At 43.0% G+C, this 20,834-nt stretch overlaps 1 protein-coding gene across 4 annotated transcripts in view; it reads right to left on the bottom strand.

Moving 5' to 3' along the window:
* pltp (phospholipid transfer protein) overlaps positions 1-20,834 on the bottom strand; it is a 35,230-nt gene that overhangs the window by 448 nt on the left and 13,948 nt on the right. For 3 of the 4 annotated variants that reach the window (XR_014911836.1, XR_014911837.1, XR_014911835.1), the window contains exons 10-15: positions 19,008-19,172; positions 17,119-17,186; positions 5,930-5,972; positions 3,394-3,457; positions 3,232-3,308; positions 460-2,063 (exon numbers count right to left, since the gene is read on the bottom strand). Coding sequence is in view for 1 of the 4 variants with exons in the window: in XM_085407761.1 (XP_085263887.1) it covers positions 1,944-2,063; positions 3,232-3,308; positions 3,394-3,457; positions 5,930-5,972; positions 17,119-17,186; positions 19,008-19,172 (537 nt within the window). In the remaining 3 variants the exon portion in view is untranslated. Of the gene's footprint in view, positions 1-255; positions 2,064-3,231; positions 3,309-3,393; positions 3,458-5,929; positions 5,973-17,118; positions 17,187-19,007; positions 19,173-20,834 lie in introns of those variants that run through there. The other variant, XM_085407761.1, reaches the window with a different exon arrangement.

Genomic DNA, 20,834 nt, shown 5'->3' on the forward strand with positions numbered 1-20,834 from the left:
GTTTTAAGAAAGGCTAGTGACCCCTGTTATAGAGTCTGACAGCTGCAGGGATTATATACAAATATTCAACTGGGGGTTAGGGTTTAACCAGGTCTAAAAAAATTTTTAAAAGAAGGCTTTATAAGATAGACCTTCTGAGTATCACTACAAAGATTACCAACAGTGGTCCTCATACCACAGTTTGATATCAGCAAACACTGAGAGCATACATTGATATGACACCACAGCCATGCTATCATTCAAACACTGATAACAGCATAAATCGAATTAAATCGGGACTTGATGAGACCTTTCGAGTATCACTAGAAATATTATAAACAGTCGTCTCCATACCACAGTTTGCTATCAGTAAACACTGATAGCAAACCACATCCATGTTAGCAGTGTATAAACAGATGGTTTAGCATATATTAGCAAAGGTATCAATAAAGGACTACTGTATTAAACACTTTTACTAACCTCAAGCAGATGGACAGGCGCTCTGCAGGTGGGATTGAGCGCCTGTAGTTGTTGTCTAGGCGGGCGATGCTTGGACCGCCGTGGGACAGCAGCTCCTCAAACTGGGCCAGGGAAAGACAGTGGTATCGCTGAAAGTGGCCGTCATCCAGGCGCAGCTCCTGGAGCAAGTGGTGAAACTCACCAAACTGCTCACGCTTCTGGAGGACTTGATGGACCCAGGTACGGCGAGGACGTCCTTTACGCCGCTGCTCTGCTCTCCACAGTAAATAGAAAAGGGAGACTCTCTATTCAAACGCTAGATCAACAGCTGCCATCTTGCAAACATACCATCTGGCACTACTTCCTCCAACATTTCCACAAGTAATTCGCGTTGGACAAACGTTGAGGTGCGAATGTGCACGCGTCAAGCTGGCACGTTTTGGTCGTGTCTGTCGCGTTCGGTGTGAACACACCGTAATGACAGAATGGCAGCTGTTTTTTATGAGCGGAAGTTTTAATTCAGTTCAATTCAATTTTATTTATACTGCTCCAAATCAAAACAAGTCACCTAGAGGCACTTTATATTGTAAGGTAGACCCTACAATAATCAAAAATAAACTGCTGACAGGTGTCAGGTTTAGCTTTCAGTTTATTTTGAACAGGTCCATAATCTTTAATGTTCAGGTAAGTACAGGTGAGACAGGTTTGCCAGCAACAGCACAGATGAAAGATAAAATCTCCTGAGTGGTTTCCAGTATTATCATGTAGTTTTAACCTGTTTACACTTCCTAATGAGACAAAAAGCGAAAGATTCATCAGGTCAAAGACATCTAAGTACATCAGACAGCGAAGCATTTTCTCCCCAATCGGCTTGACAGTGATGAATCGTGTTTCATGTGTAAACTGAGCCAATGAGGAGGCTTCCAGCTACCTGACATTCAGGTGTAAATAGAAACAACATGAATCAACATGAAGTGAGAGGTTTTAGAGAGAACATGAAATATAAATTGATGTTCTCGGGCAGAACGTCAGTTCTTTAGAATAAACTAACAAAAGGTTAAAGATATAAACCTTGACAGCTACCACGTGATCACTTTTCTGCCCACTGGAACAACACCCTCAGAGGAGGGGCAACTTTCGAGTTGTTCTGACACAGTGTTGTCATGGATACAAGTGTTTCCCTTCATGTTTAATTCAGTCCTTCGTATTTATATTGTATGACCTTCACAGCGTCAGCGTGCATGTGACCTATGGTGAACAACACTGTCTGAACTATAATTACCTGTAATCTTGAAGATAATCTACGAATAATACATTAAACTGTGAGAAGGAGTAATAGTGTCTGTAACTGTAACCTTGTTAGTTTGGACTCATTGCAAGGTGTAAGGCTCACTGTGCTGCTGTCAGTTCTTTTCTGATCTGTTCATCATATACTCATCCTTTTAATGATGTGTTGTATATATTCACATTAATTGTAGATCTATGTAAACCCTGCGTATGAACATTTAGGCAGTGCTGGTGGTGGCGGTGGAGTTGGCAGTCTGTTGCTCCATCTCTGAGCTTCCTACCACCATTTCTCTCAGCCCTTTGCTGAAGTGAAGATTTGCTCCGATCACGATGAAACCCTGCAGAGATGGAACAGCTCCTGTCAGCCAGGGGGCAGCACTGAGTTTATTTCTGCATAAATCTGACTTTAAAAAAAAGAAAGCCTAAAACAAATAAAATGATAATACAAGACTTTATTATAAAAAATGTGTGACGCCCACAAGTGTATGGTCACAATTGTAATTTTTTTGTAAATTGTTTTTTTTGATGGTGGTATTTAGGGATGGGTATCGTTTAGGTTTTATCCGATACCGGTGCCAAATCGGTACTTTTGAAACGGTGCCGGTGCTCAAACGGTGCTCAAACCGGTGCTTAAAGAATGGAGAACACAAAATTGGTCCAAAAACCTCTCATGTTCAGCTGTTTTTTGTAAAAAGATAACAATGTTAGCCTTTTCTGCAGCTATGGGGCATATATGGTATCACTCTTGGCTGGAAGCAGGGCTTAAACAATGGAAAAAACACAAACTTTGTCCAAAAACCTCTCATGTTTAGCTGTTTTCCACTTTTTCTTTGGTCATTTTAGCCTTTTTGGCCAGGGTGAAGGGAGCATCTGCCATCAAACAAGAAGACAGCCGCATGTAGCTATGATGATGTTTGCTAGTTCACTTTACATGCATGCATACAACAAGTGCACTCATGGGTCAAAATGTTCACCAGTACTGAATATCCAGTGACATGGGAACAGTAAAATAATTCTATTTAACCTCAGACACACACAGCTAGATGCTCTTCGGGGTCAGTCGGCTCACTGAAATGATTTATCTGCCACCTCGGTTGTGGTCCCAACTCGAGAACAAGAGCTCAAACTGCCCGACTGACATCCTGAAATATGACCGAAAACTCCTGGATCAATCCAGGACATTCTGTTGCCTATTCCGAGGAATCGGATGACCCAGATTCTCTGTTTCTTCCTTTTGTTTCTTAGCAACATCAGGATCATCATCACTTCACGTGTACTCTGTGTTTGTCAGTGCATTTTTGGGGACAAATTTTCCATAAAAGCACTTTCGATGTGCATCTATTTACACAACAGGTTTGCATTCAAAATATTTGAAAATTTATTCAATTTTTTTTGTAATCCACTCAATGTGTTACAACTAATCAAAATCAATTTTATGTTTTATTTTCATAAATATGAAAAAAGTCTAAAACTCCTCAAATAGTCGAGGGGTAAAATCACACTCACGTTATGATATTCAACCACCTCCTCAATGAAATCCACCCCATCAGCCAGCGGGATCCGAACGCCTCTCTTTGTCCAGTCTAAGAGAGCACACACAAACAGAGCGACACTGTCACGGTGTGTTCAGGGTCTGTGAGTTTTTTGATTGATGAATTAGGTTCTTACTGTTGATCAGTGGAACTACAGACATCTGCAGCATCGTCTTTAGAGGAGCCTGCAGAGGAATCAACTGCAGACACACAGAGAGGTTTTAGGGTGTATACGCTTCATGTTTTGGTCAGAACGTGTAAAAATCAGGGAGAAAGTGTTTGTTCTGTAGTTTTGTGTCTTGTGGAGATCAGAGAAATATTTTTACTGCTATTGTTCATGGTCATCATCATTATCATTGCATTAATAACATAATCTACAGCATTGATATTGCATTCAGATGTTTAAATATATTGGCACCCAATCAGCCTTTATTACAGGAGCAGTTATAACCCCTTTAAACTGTTGAGTTAAATCTATAATCTTAAATGCTTTTGAATGCTTTTCATAATCTTAAATGTTTATATGCAGATTATATTGCATTATAAAAGAAAGGCCTAACTCTGAGTACACTCTGTGCCAAAGTAGACAGGAAGCGCAGGCTTTTGCAGAGCGTGCTTGTGAAAGTGAAACTAAAGCAGAGTCTAAGTGTAAGTTACTTTGAAGAGCAGTTTGGATGGGGCTATTTGAATAACCAGGTTATTCATTGTTATCTTTTATTCTTTTATATTCTTTTATTAAGTTTTAAGTAGTATCATTTGATTAAAACATTTATTCGATATATTACACATATAGTTTCAGTTGTGTACGTGCTGGCCTTCTGTCTGGTGGAAAGGTTACAAGGTTTAGCTGGTGAGGTGAAACTGAGTGCATTTCAGGTTGACACAAACACACACCCACACACACACAGTAGATGGACTCATTTATAGGTGAAAGTTCTCCACCATTTGACCTTAGAACTGAAGAAGCTTCTCGGATGAGAAGTGAAACGTCTTCAAGCAACTTAAAGAAGTCCAGATGCTTTTCTTTGCAAGCTCCTTTGACTACGATGACCTGGATGACTGAGAACCTTCACAGACATAGGTGAAAGTTTAATTATATTTTGCTTGTGACCAGGGTTTTAATAGTTTTGCAGTTTTCATTAGTTTTTATTTTAATTCAGTTTTGATTTCAGATTTTCAATTTTATCTCAGTTTTAATTAGTTTTTACCAATTGTTTGCTAGTTTAGTTTAGTTTTTATTTTTTTGAAAATCCTTAGTTTCAGTTTAGTTTTGATTAGTTTCAGTTATAGTTTTAGTTGTGTTTGCAATAATTAAGTGTAACAAAATCCCAGTTTCATCATGTCAGTCATGCTCTTCTGCTCATCCTTGGGTAGGTTGCTATTCCAGCTACCTGCACCCTGGACAGGTCGCCTGTCTGTCGCAGGGCTAACACGCAGAGACAGACAACTCACATTCCCACCTATGGGTTCTTTAAATAAATAAAGGCAGATGAACAACCACTGATACCAGGCAACTAAATGTATATCTTGGCCCCAATGAGACTATTAACTCTTGCAGCACCGGGTGTTCATAATTTTGGTTCAAGTGAATTGATAAACTTTTTGAAGCCAATTGACTCACACAGTTGTGTAGATGTCCTCGTCCTGTTGTCTCGGGATGCATCACACTGCCTTGCCTGGGGTTAGCTTCTGTTTCTGGGGATGAGGGTCGAGTGTGCTCCCTTACCTTCTCAAGGTAAGCTAAGTTAGCCTTCTTGTGTGAGCTTTTCAAGCGCACTTTAAGGTTTGTGGGATTTTTTTCCCTTTAGAAATGTCCCTCATAATTTGTCTCTTTCCACTACAAGACACTTGCTTTATCCAAAACACAGTCATATTCAAAGTAATCCCAAATTGGACTCTGGCGCTTTCTCCCGACTTTTCCTGACATGATTCTGGCGTGGACGGAGCAGCAACACAGACGACTCGACTAACGTGCTGCCACCTGCTGGCGTAATGAGACACAGCAAGAGAAAAATCTGGAAACGAAACTTTATTTTCACCCAGGACACGCACACATCAATGAAACTAAACACATTTTTGCTATAAATTCAGTTAATTTTAGTTAGTTTTGTGAATACTCATTACAGTTTTAGTTAGTTTTCCTTTTTTTGTTTTTATTTTTATTTCCGTTAACGAAAATGTTTTTCACTTCTAGTTTTCGTTATTTCGTTAGTTTTCGTTAACGATAATAACCTTGCTTGTGACTGCAAAATTGTGCCTGCATGAGTGACAGTTTCTTGCAGAATGTGTGCCTGATGTTCCAGACCAAAAGCGAGCGTCCGGCAGCGACAGGAAGACACCTGGCATGGAGACGAGGCGATGTTGTTTTTTCAAACTGTGTTAAAAGTCATTGTGGTTTTGAAACTTATGCATGTGATGACGCATGAGGGGGCGTTATAAATTTCCCTGATGATATAAAACAACTGATTGTGTATTGTTCGAGAGAGATCGATGCTGCGTACAGTGTTCATCTCTCCACGCGTGTGTTCATTAAAATCATCGTTTGACTTAACCCGGCCGGACCAGTGTTGTTATTTTGGATTTCCTCCTATATCCCTCCTCAATATTTGAACCCTTAACAGTCTCCTTGCTGTCTCATTGAACCAATTACTGTAAGATGAAAACAAACTTACCGCCAGAGACTCGAGAGCTGACTGGTTGGAGAAGATCTTAAACCTGAAAGGTGAAAAAAAAGTCGATAAATAATCAATAATCAAGTTGTGCTATAAAATGGTGGATCATTACGAAGCCAGTTTTAACCAACATGGCGATGGTGTTGGTGATGAGTTCGTTCTGTTGGAGAACCGGTGTGAGAGCATAATGTGGTGGGTTAGAGTTTTTCATTCCTGTAGAAGGTGAGCGATGACAGGTGTAGTCCGTGGTGTCAGGGGTGTGTGTGGATGAGAGGAAGAGAGGACCCAAACGCAGGAATAGCAGGTAGGTGAAGATTGGTGATTTATTGTAGACAATGGAGAAATGAACAGACCATGAGATGGCTGACTGCCTGGACGACTGAAAGACTGGCTGAATGGCTGACTGAGCATAGGGCACACACAGGAACGACAACATCAATGACAAGACAATGACCAGGTTGAAACTGAGGGCTTAAATACACCGGCTGAATAGTGACTGATTGGAGACTGGTGAGTGAACAGCTGAACACAGAGTCCAGAATGAATCAGTCCTGGTGGGTGGCCGTGTGGCCAGGGGTGGCATTGGAGTCGATCTTGTGGGCGGCCACGTGGCCAGCAGTGACGCTGGAGTCGATCTGGCGGAAGGCGGCGGCGGCCACTCAGCAAGTCCAGAGGCTGGCTGCGAGGAAGACAGCGGTGGCCACTCCGCAGGTGTGGAGGCTGGCCGCGAAGAAGACGGCGGCCTGGTGGCCGGTAATGGCGAGGAAGGTCAGTCAGCGGCCTGGAAGGTGGCCACCGATGCCAAACCCAATGTGGACAAGGCGGTGGCAATCGCTTGATCAGGCGGTGTGGAAACCTCTGGCTGAGGAGAGAGAGAGAGCTCACAGCTGGCTCTGGGTGCTGTGACTGCAGATTGGGGAACAGAGCTAAAAACGGACTGGGAGACTGACTTGGAAGCTGAACAGCAGGAGACTGGACTGCAGACTGGAGGACAGGAGACTGAGCTACAGGTGACTGAACTGAGGATGGGGACAGTGCTGCAGCCTGAGACAATAAACCGGGAACATGAGATGGAAACAGATCTGCTAATTTACTAAGGGAGTGAGCTAGGGCCTGAAAACCTGGATGAGGATGTGGATGAGGTGGTGAACAGGCAGGTCAACATGCTAGCTCTTCCAATCCATCCTCCAGAGCGCGAGGGCAATGCCTGGAGAGCCTCAGCTGAATCTCAAGGGACGTCAGGTTAGATCCTGGTCTCCGAGGGCTGCCCAGAGCCAGGCGAAACCCCTCGAAGATGTGCTGTCTTTCAATTCAATTCAATTCAATTTTATTTATATAGCACCAAATCACAACAAAAGTCGCCTCAAGGTGCTTCATAGGTACAGAGAAAAACCCAACAATCATATGACCCCCTATGAGCAAGCACTTTGGCGACAGTGGGAAGGAAAAACTCCCTTTTAACAGGAAGAAACCTCCAGCAGAACCAGGCTCAGGGAGGGGCGGGGCCATCTGCTGCGACCGATTGGGGTGAGAGAAGGAAAACAGGATAAAGACATGCTGTGGAAGAGAGACAGAGATTAATAACAGATATGATTCAGTGCAGAGAGGTCTGTTAATACATAGTGAGTGAGAAAGGTGACTGGAAAGGAAAAATCCCCCAGCAGCCTACGTCTATTGCAGCATAACTAAGGGAGGATTCAGGGTCACCTGGTCCAGCCCTAACTATATGCTTTAGCAAAAAGGAAAGTTTGAAGCCTAATCTTGAAAGTAGAGATAGTGTCTGTCTCCTGAATCCAAACTGGAAGCTGGTTCCACAGAAGAGGGGCCTGAAAACTGAAGGCTCTGCCTCCCATTCTACTTTTAAATACTCTAGGAACAACAAGTAGGCCTGCAGAGCGAGAGCGAAGTGCTCTAATAGGGTGATATGGTACTACAAGGTCATTAAGATAAGATGGGGTCTGATTATTTAAGACCTTGTATGTGAGGAGCAGGATTTTGAATTCTGGATTTAACAGGAAGCCAAAACAGGAGAAATCTGCTCTCTCTTTCTAGTCCCTGTCTGGACTTTTGCGGCAGCATTTTGGATTAGCTGAAGGCTTTTCAGGGAGTTTTTAGGACTTCCTGATAATAATGAATTACAGTCGTCCAGCCTGGAAGTAATAAATGCATGAACTAGTTTTTCAGCGTCACTCTGAGACAGGATATTTCTAACTTTAGAGATGTTGCACAAATGGAAGAAAGCAGTCTTACATATTTGTTTAATATGTGCGTTGAAGGACATGTCCTGGTCAAACATGACTCCAAGGTTCCTCACAGTGTTACTGGAGGGCGAGGTAATGCCATCCAGAGTAAGAGTCTGCTTAGATACCATATTTCTAAGGTTTTCAGGGCCGAGTACAATAACTTCAGTTTGATCTGAATTAAGAAGCAGAAAGTTAGCGGCCATCCAGGTCTTTATGTCTTTAAGACATTCCTGCAGTTTAACTCATTGGTGTGTGTTATCTGGCTTCATGGACAGATAGAGCTGGGTGTCATCTGCATAGCAGTGAAAATGTATGCTATGTCTTCTAATGATGCTGCCTAAGGGAAGCATGTATAATGTAAACAGAATTGGTCCTAGCACTGAACCCTGTGGAACTCCATAATTAACCTCAGTGTGTGAAGAGGACTCTCCATTTACATGCACAAACTGGAGTCTATTAGATAGATATGATACAAACCACTGCAGCGCAGTCCCTGTAATACCTACAGCATGTTCTAATCGCTCTAATAGGATATTATGGTCGACAGTATCGAACGCTGCACTGAGGTCTAGCAGGACAAGCACAGAGATGAGTCCACTGTCAGAGGCCATAAGAAGATCATTTGTAACCTTCACTAAAGCTGTTTCTGTGCTGTGATGAGCTCTGAAACCTGACTGAAACTCTTCAAATAAGCCATTCCTCTGCAGATGATCTGTTAGCTGTTTGACAACTACTCTTTCAAGGATGTTTGATATAAAGGAAGGTTGGAGATTGGCCTATAATTAGCTAAGACTGCTGGGTCTAGAGATGCTTTTTGAGTAAAGGTTTAACTACAGCCAGCTTGAAGGCCTGTGGTACATAGCTGATCATTAGAGATAGGTTGATCATATTTAAGATCGAAGCATTAATTAATGACAGGACTTCTTTGAGCAGTTTTGTAGGAATGGGGTCTAAAAGACACGTTGATGGTTTGGAGGAAGTAATTATTGAAGTTAACTCAGAAAGATCAATTAGAGAAAAAGAGTCTAATTTAACATCAATGGTACTAAGAGTAGCTGTAGATAATATTACATCTGTGGGATGATTATTGGTCATTTTTTCTCTAATGATTAAAATTTTATTTGTGAAGAAGTTCATGAAGTCATTACTGGTTAACGTTAAAGGGATGGTTGGCTCAACAGAGCTCTGACTGTTTGTCAGCCTGGCTACAGAGCTGAAGAGAAACCTGGGGTTGTTCTTATTTTCTTCAATCAGTGATGAATAGTAAGATGTTCTGGCTTTGCGGAGGGCTTTCTTATAAAGCAGCAAACTATTTCTCCAGGCTAAATGATGATCCTCTAAATTTGTGACACACCATTTCCTCTCCAGCTTACGAGTCATCTGCTTTAGGCTACGTGTTTGAGAATTATACCACGGAGTCAGGTACTTCTGATTAGAGACCTTAGTTTTCACAGGAACTACAGTATCCAGAGTCGTACGTAGTGAGGAGGTAAAATTATTAACAATTATTAATAACAGTTTCCTCTGGAACTTCTCCACCCAAAGGGAAAGCACTGCCTCCTGCTACTTGAAAAGGTCCGAGTCCGCTGGGTCACAAACATGTCTTCGTGGCACAGGTCTTGTCATTCTGTCAGGGGTGTGTGTAGGACTCGCAGGTAGGTGGAGACTGGTGAGTGAACAGCTGAAGATAATTGAACTAACACACAGGGAAAGGCTGGCACAAAGAACAGGGAGTGAAAACAGAGAATAAACCGGACATGAGACAAACTGAAAACTCTGAGTCAACGACCCAGGAACCCTGTCACGTGGGCAGTGGACGTCATCAATGAAATGCTTGTAGAAGCCACTCCCACACCATATCACATCAGACAGAACTCATCGCCATGGTAACCCAGAAATGGAAAGAGTACGCCGTCTCAAACTCAGGAGAGTCTACTCCAAGCACAACATCCCAGTGTACTTCAGACCCAGCCACACACTCAGACACAAACTTCACAACGTGGTGTAGCTGTGCAGTGTACCGAGGAGTGCTCAGACCTCTACACTGGAGACACCAAATAACCACCTCATAAATACATGGCACAAATACAAGAGCCACCTCGGGACAAGACTCGGCTGTTCATCTGCAACTAAAGTTCAAAGGTCACTCTTTAGAGGATGACAAAGCTCATATGGATCTGAGCTGCTCACATCACATGGACGTCATCATAAAAGCAGCGAGCACTTCCTTCTGCGCCGGCTGAAGAGGTTTGGAGGTTTGTACTCTGGACCCCACAATACTTACCAGCTTCTATCAATGCACCATTAAGAGTATTCTGTCTGGCTGCATCACAACCTGGTACGGCAGGAATGCTCTGTAAACAAAGATCTATGGAGGAGGTCAGATGATCCCACCATAAAATAATAATAACATTTTATTTACATTTTTTATATAGCACCTTTCTAGACAGAATCACAAAGTGCTGAGATAGCAATGGTGTCACATGAGAATACTTGGAGGATTTTGTCAACAGCGTAGCTGCAGCGTTTTGGAAAACCTGCAGACGATCCAGAGAACCTTTGCTTAGACACATAAAGAGTTACTATAGTCCAAGCGTGAGGAAATAAATGCATGTGTAGCTATCTCCAGTTCAGGGCGAGATAAAATAGGGCAAGGGCGTAGATTTGGCATGGACGGAAGGGACGTGTCCCCACCAATATCCAGCGATTATTGAATTGTCCCCACCAATAATTTGATCTCTTCGAGTAAAGAACAACAAGAAAAAAACGATCTGTCAGCGTCTCATTCACCCAGCGGAGCAGAAAGAGTTAAATTACGTTCTCTGCTGGAGTCCTACGTCATGTGACAAATATGGCCAATGTGATTGGCTGAGCCTTTCAGGGAACTGTTTAGTTTTAGCAGCGGCAAGCCTGCGCTGCGAGGAGGAGAGGAGGACGGCAGCAAAAAGGAAGAACCTGGATATAAGAAAGTGTTTTTCAAAGAAACCTGTAAGTCACTTAAACTCAAGTTCACTCATATAATGTGTCCGTCACAATAACGTTATAGGCTATGCTAGGACATACATGCCAACACTCCCGATTTTTCCGGGGAATCCCGAATTTCAGTGCCCCTCCCGAAAATCTCCCGGGGCGACCATTCTCCCCAATTTCTCCTGATTTTCCACCCGGACAACAAAACTGAAAACCATATCCCAGACTGGCCCAGCCAATTCCAGTTTCCAACAATGGCTACTAGTACTGCAGCTACTTAGTTTTAATATTACTCTTATTTCTCTTTCTGGGTCGCAAAATAAACTTTTAACACATTTTCAGGCGAGAATGTAGCTGTGTGTCAAATAACTTAAACATGTTATTGTTTGGCCTTTTTCAGTGCTTTAATTGTGTTTTATTTGTTGGTGAGTAAATCGTTTTGGCTGAGATTAAAGTTATTAGATTAAATAAAACTTTATCCCTCGGGAGGATTCCTCCGGGTTTTCACACAGCTGTGTGAGAACTCCGGTTATATTTTAGACAGCAAGGAGCAGACGGCAGGTGACGTAATTCTGAAGGCTAGACCGTCCAATTTCACATTTCCGGTCTACCTGGCTTCCGGAGGACCCGGCCCACTTAGACCACAAAGGCCGGGTCCTCAGGTGGACGCAGCCTCTGAATTTGGACACCCCCGGCCTGTTTCCGGTCAGACAATAATAACGGTGATATTTAACTTATTTTATCCGATAAATAAACACTGTAAGATTCAAGTTTTTTGTATATATATGTACATGTATACCCCCCCCCCCCCCAGCCCCTTTGAATGTCTCCCTAAAAAATCCAGTTTTTTAGATAATATAAAATCATTCAACAAGAATGATTTATTAGACAGAGATCGAGCGTTAAAAAGCGCCATATTCAGTAGAAGCCTCTGTATTTGCGGAGGCTCGAGTTAAAGGAAACTCAGGGTTTGAACCATCACGCTCGTAGAATCCGCTCACCGTGGGAAGAAAAAGCCAGCCGGCAGAAGAGTCTGGATAAACCCTCCTCAGGCAGGCCGGTCTCAAAGAGCCGGGCCCAGCGTATCCAAACAGGGACGTGGAAAACAAGTCCCCCTCCATGGAGCTTCTCTGAGCTCAGGAGACAAGGCACGCTCGGCGTCGCTTACCAGCCGAACCCCACCGCCAGTAAAGCCTGAGCTTTACCTGAATACCTCCTCTTCTCCTTCTCCGTGGCGAAAATGCCCGACGAAGATCCAGCTGATGGAGGAGGGTGGAAAATGCCGAAAGGAGGACGAAGAGACATCGTGAGGCATCATAGAGGATCGGATGGATAGCAAAGCCAGACGATCATACACCAAGGCAGCCAATACATCGTTAAAACTAATTGAGAACAGCAGAGCAGAAAAAAATTATACAAAAGTGGAGCGCGACAAACTGCACCCGGCAGCGGCAGAGCCAAACACAGGCGCCATCATACCAGAAGTTCTTCAACAGCTTCCAGAACATACTGGAAGTTCTATGCACAGCATAGCACCAGGTCTGAGCTGCCGGTCATCCAGGACCTCTACAGGCCCAGATGATCCTCTCTGCTCCCAGCCCACCCAGCCTAACACTCTTCACAGGACCAGATTCAGGGACAGTTTCTACCCACAGGCCATCAGGCTGCTGGACTGCAAAACAGGTCAGAGAGGTATAACAATCGAAAATGCACAACATGAGGAAAGATGAGGAGAACAAAGAACTCCCTCCAGGCTGAGCTCCAACAGGGAGATCCAACAGAAAAAAAACCCTTAGCACATGAATCATCACATCTCACAACATAGCAGACAGACGCTTCGGAGGCGTTTGGAGGGGATGGGGGGGTGAGTGTAGGTCTGTGTCAGTGTACATGCGTATGTGTGTGTATGTGTGTGTGTTCCTCATTCAGCCGAGAGAAAGTGTCCCTTCTCCCGGTTAAGCAAAGTCAACAATCTTCAGTCGACGCGGGTGACCTTGAACGAGGAGGGAGAAAGTCACAACACAGTCAAAGGAGTTTGCAAAGAAAAGCGTCTGGACTTCTTTAAGTTGCTTGAAGACGTTTCACCTCTCATCCGAGAAGCTTCTTCAGTTCTAAGGTCAAATGGTGGAGAGTCCCAGATATAAACCTAGTGGGAGTTTCCCCCCACAGAGAGACAAAAGGACCCCCTGATGATCCTCTAATCGCCTGAGCCAAGGTGTGAAACTGGGCGTGGGTCCCAATCAGCCAGAGTTTCGGGTGTGTTCATTGTGAAACCTGGCCCCACCTTATCATGCGAATTCCTGAGGTCAGATGGCCCAGGATGTGAGTGGGCGTTAAGGCGTCTGGGAAGGGATCTCAAAACTGGATTAGGGTTAGGGTTACCCGTCTTCAAGCAACTTAAAGAAGTCCAGACGCTTTTCTTTGCAAGCTCCTTTGACTACGATGACCTGGATGACTGAGAACCTTCACAGACACGTGACAACACAGTCTTGTTATCTGAAGGAGAATTGTTATTCCCCTTAGCTTTTGCCTTGAGCATCCAGCTGGCGCCGGGGGCCGCATGAGATGAAGATGGCAGTTGTTTTGGTTAGTGCGAACAAACTGCATCCAATTTAAGAGTTGGTCTAATGTCCGTCACTGGTCACCAGGTCTCAATTCCCGTTGTTCTTCTTCAAGATGTTATGTTATGTTGTCTCGATCCTGGGTCTTATGACCCGGTGTTTTGAGTTTTAGTTTATTTTGATGTTTATAGTATGTGATTAAACTCATTAGCTTTTCTAGTTCATTTGTTTTTAGATTCCCTTTGTGTCTTCCAACCCCTGTGAAGTCTCCCTTGCCCTTCATGTGTTTCATGTCTGTCTTACGTTGTCAAGTTCATGTAGTCATGTCTGCGTCTCATTATGTTTCCTGTTTTATTTTGAAGGGGTCCTGTGTTCCTATGTTCAATGTTTTTAGTTTTACTTTCCCCTCGTGACGTCGTTATGTTCATGTGTGTCAGCTGTTTCCCCATGTGTTTCCATTTCCCTCATTATCCTCCTGTGTGTATTTAGTCTGTGTGTCTTCAACCCTAACCCAGCAGGTGGATGAGGGAAGGAGAGGCAGGAGGAGGAGAGACCCGAGGCGGCCGCCGGTCTGAGTGTCAGGTGAACTCCAGGTAAGAAGTTATGACCTGCAGTCTATCTGGGTCAGATATAAACCAAGTTTAGGTGGAGTTTATTTTCGTTATGCTGACTTTTTACCGTCAGTTGAGTTATTGTAACTGTATTGTAGCTAGCATGACGGAGTTTCTATACAGCTGGGTGGGTAATTGATGTTACTGATAATGAACTTTATTTTATTCATAAGGTCAGTTAGTAGAGTTGCCAACTGTCCCATAAAAAACGGAATCATCCCGTATTCAGTGAAAATATTACGTGTTTCTTATTGAGGTGAAAAGGAACACAAAGCTGCAGTTTTTCTGCGTCGTTACGCTGCACAGCTGCCTCTTCTCCTCTCATTCTCCCCCCCTCCTTCTCCTGTTGCTCCTTCAATCATGAAACTGATCAATGATCAGCTGATCGTCTCTCTTGTTTATTTATCGCCCACTTTGCACCAGAAAGAGGAAACCAGCAGATGTCGCGCTAAACAACAGCAGCACGTTTGATCAGCTGTTGTTAGAATTTATTTAATATTAATTTCTAGTATCAGCTGATGTTTGCTGGAGCCACAGCTGTAAAGCTGCTGGTCATGATGTCGGTTTGGATATGTGGTGAGAGGGAAACATGAGGATGAAACCAGGAGATGTCCTTACTGGATCATCAGAGCTGAACAGGTGATGGAGAAACAGGTTTACCTTTTAGGTGACATGGATGAGTTGAAGTTATGAACTGTTTCTGAGAGACAAATAACACCAGGATCCTTTTCTAAGTAGCTGACAGCTGGTAACTGTGCAGGGGCGTGTCTAGCAAAGTGTTGCCAGAGGGCAGGTAGGGCATTAACAGGGAGAGGGGGGCACAAGGAAATACTTTTCTTTCTTATTTTCAGTTAAAATGTCTCGCTTTTATTTTTTTTATTTTTTTTTATTAAACAATATTTTTTATTGCTTTTTGCAACAGCATATAAAGGTTTGTTTTCACAGTAATATGCCGCAGTAATAAGAACACCACCCCCACACACACCTCCCATCCCTGCTCTCTCCCAAACCTACATCAAATAAAAACACATGAAATATGCATACATTAGTACAGTATGAAATGTTTCGCTTTTAATAAATAATTATCTGAATCTAACAACCAAAGTTTTTATCTGATGTAAAATGTATAGAAATCATACATATACCAACAAGACTGTACATCACTGTCACCACAGCGTCTGTTTTCATTCAAAGGCTTTATGGCTTTAATACCTGGGGGGCCGGTCTCTAGTCAAAATGCCCGGGCTGATGTTTTGTCCCAGTCCAGCCCTGGGCACGACACGCAGTGAATTAATCTCAGAAGGTGCATTAAAAAAATAAATGGCCGCACCAGTGGTGCACATCGCAAATTAGCTCACATAGACACATTAGTTGTGCCGCTTCTTAATGACAGTATCTTAGCTAACAACCCCAACTACCAGATTCAACTTGTAATTAGCTAAAAATAACTTAGCCTACCAGTGAGAGGGATGTTGCTAGCTGGCAGTTTTTTTCAAGCGATGTTTAAATTTCCACATTCTGACACTTTAAATTCTTCAGCAGCTGTCCGCTCAGCGCAGCATCAGCACCACGGAAAAACACGGATACATCCGTACTCGAGACAGAATTCACAATGTGTTTTCAGGACTTTCAGGCGTATGGACCAATATTTTCTTTTCTGATCAAACCAGAAAGCTTTAAAGAGCAGCTGGGTTTGTCTCACATTAACTGGCTGAGTTAATGCCAGTTAATGCGACATTGAAATGCAGTTGATTGAACAGAAAAGCTCGACTCTGTGGGGTCAAAGTTTGCAGAACTACGAACACAGCTGGAATCCACAGCTGTGCGTGTTCATGGAGCTGCATGTTCACCTGCTGGACATCACTGCCTGACAAGTTTAACTGTCTTCTGAACATTGCAGAGGCCTTATTGACAGTATTTGGCTCTACATGTCTGTGTGAGCAGATTTTCTATCACATGAGTCCTCAGGCAGCCTCTGAATGCTGGACACTTGGAGACCTGTGTCTCTGAGTGGGAGACCAGAGATCACATTCACATGTGTGTCTCTGTATTAACAAACATGTCATCATATTGGCCCAGTTTTTCTTATCATTGTTGTGAGGAGACCATAAATAGCATTTGTATTTTCTGTTGTACAGTTCATTTGCTGTTATGGATAAAAAGTCTTTTTTTTGTTTCATAATAGCTGATAACTATTCGCTGACAGCTGCCAACATCTGCACACAAATATAATCCTATAAAGTTGTTCTATACAGTGTGTAACTGTTCATGTAGAGCGTTATTAAATTTATTGCTAATGCAGTCATATGGCACACTGACTTCTGAGGAAATTTTAGATGCGCTCGTCATCAGAAAGGTTGCCGACCCCTGGGTTAGAGAATAATCGAGACTATATAAAAGACATGAGAAGCCCAGCAGGGAAGATAAGGGAGAGAGAGAAAGTGCGGCCGCCTCCCTCAAGAGCCAAGGAGTTACAAGGATATACTGTGTTTTGTATTAGTATTACCTTGTGTGCAATTTTGCTTTTTTTCTACATGAAATATTGAGGGGGCTCTGAGCCTAAGAATTTCTTTGCTGGTAGTGATGTGCCACTCTTACATATATAGGATAAAATAAAACTTGAAACTTGAGACTGATTGATTTTCACAGTAAGGAAGATCAAGATTCAAATATTGCTACAGGAAAAAAATCTTGCTACAGATTTCAATGTGCAAACACAATCGAGTGAGTGTGGGGTGACTGGGTTAGGCCAATCTGATATTTAATGAACATGTTGCAGAAACAAAGAAGTGAACCATGCAAACCTGCGTAGGTCAGTGTGAACAGACAGACGTTTTCCTCTCATGGAAACTTTGGCATTGAACTTGGTCTCCTGCAAGAAGGGAAAAAGACGCTTTTAGTTTCCACCTCAAAGTCTGTGAGTTTTTTCTTGTTGAAAGGCTCAAAGATCATAAATGACAAGAAGGCGCAAACACTGAAGCCACAGGGATGCTTCAACCACATTTCTGTCACGGTTCTGGGTCATGTTGACCCAGCTTTCTGTTTTTCTAGATTATGATTTATGGTTTGATTTATCAGTGATACTGTTTTGATTATGATTATTATTTAGTAGGCTTTGGTCAGTGTCAAGTCTGTCTCTCTCTGTCTAGTCCGTGTCTTAGTAAAGTGTGTTTTGTTTCCTGTTTTACTTTGAAGGTTCTTGTTCCTGTCTGATGTCAGTGTTCCAGCTTTGCTCCCCCTGTCTCGTTAGGTCTTATTTCTCCCAGCTGTGTTCCCCTTCTGTCTCTAATTCCTTGATGACTCCCTCAGTGTATTTAAGCCCAGTGTGCCTTTGTGTCACTGTCGCGTCCTTAACGTCTGTTCACCCTCTCTCCCTCTGTGTGCTCTGTTTTCCAACCTGTCTAGTTATTCGGTACTCCCAGTTTAGTTAGTGTTTTTCTGTTCTGCTTCATCCCAGCAATAAAGCTGTGTATTTTGAGTTTCTTCCGCCTCCTCGAGTCCTGCCTGCCTAGACACAGACAATTTCAGAGTTTCTTTAGGGTCTTCGTCTTCATTTCTTTGCCTGGGACAGATATATTCTCTGTATGATGTTATATAAGTAAAGCTTAGTAACTTTTAAAAGGATTCAAAGGAGTCTTTACAGCATGAACTGAGTGTGTGGGGCATTGACTTAATGACCTAGGAGCTCAGGAAGAATGATGGGGTTTCAGCAGGTCAGAGATATACTGGGAAGCTTCACCATGTAGGGCGCTACAAGTTAAAACTAGAATTTTAAGGTGAAACCTAAAATACATTTAAAATGGGGTGGTTGTAGCTCAGGTGGCAGAGCAGATCAGCCACTAACCAGAAGGTCGGTGGTTCGATCCCAGGCTGCTCCAGGCTGCATGCCAAATATCCTTGTACCCAGGGCAGCTATGGCTGCAATGTAGCTGCCATCACCAGTGTATGAATGTGTGTGTGAATGGGTGGATGACTGAACGTGTAAAGCGCTTTGGAGTCCTTAGGGACTAAGTAAAGCGCTATACAAATGCAGGCCATTTATTTTACATTGGCAGCCAATGAAGAGAAGCCATGGAGTGACTTCATGGAGTGACATGTGAGCTTCAGCTGGTGACAGGTAAAAGTCTTGACGCAGCATTTTGCACAGTCTGAAGACAAGTCAAAGCTAATTTGTTAAAACAGAAGAAAGACGACGGTCACAATAATCAGTAAGAGCAGTTCAGCCTTTTGACACCAGCAGTCTGAGTTTAGAAATATTCATTAGATGATAAGGAAGTCATGAGAGGTTCCTGCGGTGTGTTTTTAAAGAACAGCTGTTATCCTCCCTCCGGTTAGGGTGGATTTGGAGTTTGTCTTTCTGCCTCAGATTAAAAGCCATCAAACACATATAATCAGCCTTTTAAAAGGACCAGTGCAGCCATCCAGTCTTCACCAGATTATCAGGTCACCAGCGTGGCAACCAGACCAGCCCAGCTAAGACAATTTCTATCAAAGGCAGAACTGTTATTTCAGATATCACTGACTCATACAAACAGTAAAAGATCTGTTAGATATGACATGACCCATTTTAAAACAACACCAGTAATCCTAAACAAGTCCTTAAGAACGTTATCATGACGCAGTGATCAGCAGTATCAAACCAGACCACAGAGTGTGTGTGTGTGTGTGTGTGTGTGTGTGTGTGTGTACGTACCATGGTCATGCTGCTCAGCTGAACCGGAGGCTGACCTGGAGGCAGCACCATCACATTGACGATGGCAGTCATGACAACCGTGGCTCCAGACGTCTTGATGGAGGTTTTGGGCGGAGAGTTGACGGCGAGCTGGAGAGACAGTGGAGCATCCACCAGTGCCGGGTTCTACCCAGAGTACACAAGGAGAACAGAAAATCAGGCTGGTGTTACACACTGAAAAGTTTAACTTTATTAACTTGTTAAGCCCCAGGGTTATTCCTAACATTCCTGCTGGAAAATGACGTGCCCAGAGCTAACTGACTATTTCTCAGCAATTACAAACTGTGTAAATCATCTTGATATCAAAATAAAGCTGACACTTGTGAGACTTCATCAAAAACACAATGATATCACAGCAGAGGCCACTGTTTCAAAGTAATTGAGGATAAAACCATATCTTCATCATATCATACTTGTCTGATCGCACTCAGTTCATTCAACTCAAATCCTTTACTTCTCAGCCCTTTCCTCTGACGTGCCCCAGGGATCTGTCCTGGGCCCCTTCTTTTCATTATCTACCGCTTGGACATATTTTCCGTAAATACAATATCCAGTTTCACTGTTATGCCGATGACACCCAGCTTTATCTGTCCACTAAACCTGATTCTGCTCTTCCCCCATCCTCCCTCACCCTCTGTTTAGCTGAACTAAATTCATGGTTCTCTTCTAATTTTCTTAAACTCAACAGTAATAAATCCGAGCTCCTCTTGGTCGGCTCTAAATCTACATTATCCAGAACCAACAGTTTCTCTGTTACTATCAATAACTCGCCGGTCTTCGTTTCTTCCTCTGTGAAAAGCTTGGGTCTCATCCTCCACAGCACTCTCTTTCAATTCACACATTAATAATATTACTCGGTCTGCATATTTTCAATTGCGCAACATTAATCGTCTCCGTCCTTTTCTCTCCCCACATGCCGCTGCCCTTCTTGTCCATAGCCTTGTTACTTCCCAGATTGATTATTGTGATTCACTTCTTTTTGGTCTTACTCAAAAATCCATCCACAAGCTCCAACGCGTCCAGAACTCTGCTGCCCCTATCATCACCAGGACCCCTTCTGTCCACCACATCACTCCTGTCTTGCAGCAGCTTCATTGGCTCCCGGTCAAATATCGCATCAATTTCAAAATACTCTTGTATACATTTAGGGCTATTCATCATCTCTCTCCTCCATATCTCTCTGATCTGGTTAAGATCACCGCCCCATCTCGTTGTCTCAGATCTTCTTCCCTTTCTCTCTCCGTCCCTTCCCCCCGTCTTGCAACCATGGGGAGCAGGGCTTTCAGCTGCTCCACGACTCTGGAATTCCCGACCTCCTGATTTAAGAAACATCTCTTCCTTCTCTCTCTTTAAGTCCAAACTCAAAACCCACTTGTACAAAATAGCTTATCCCACATAACCTCTCCACTCTGCTATTTTATTTGTTTATGTCTTATGCTTTTATGATTCTGTAAACTTCTTGCTTTTATGTTGCTTTTACTCTACTATGTACAGTGACCTTGAGTGTTTTGAAAGGCGCTTTCAAATAAAATGTATTATTATCATTATTATTATTATTATTATTAAAACACAAAAATATAAAGCCAAATATTGTACCTATGTTTGTTGTTGCTGGTGTTTGGAATTAGGATGCTGCGGCCGTTCATATGTATATTCAGCAACTGTATGTGCAAATAAAATATGCTGCAAAGCACAAATATGGCTTCGGGTCTGCCGTGGAGTTTCACATAAGCATTTTGCAATTTTGCCGAATTTTGCAGTATTTGGGAAATGAAGCACACTGAGAGA

Source organism: Rhamphochromis longiceps, linkage group LG5 (genome assembly GCF_057381845.1).
Source record: "Rhamphochromis longiceps isolate RC_006_pf linkage group LG5, R_longiceps_female_GT1.1, whole genome shotgun sequence".
In the NCBI taxonomy this organism is placed as follows: Eukaryota; Metazoa; Chordata; class Actinopteri; order Cichliformes; family Cichlidae; genus Rhamphochromis; species Rhamphochromis longiceps.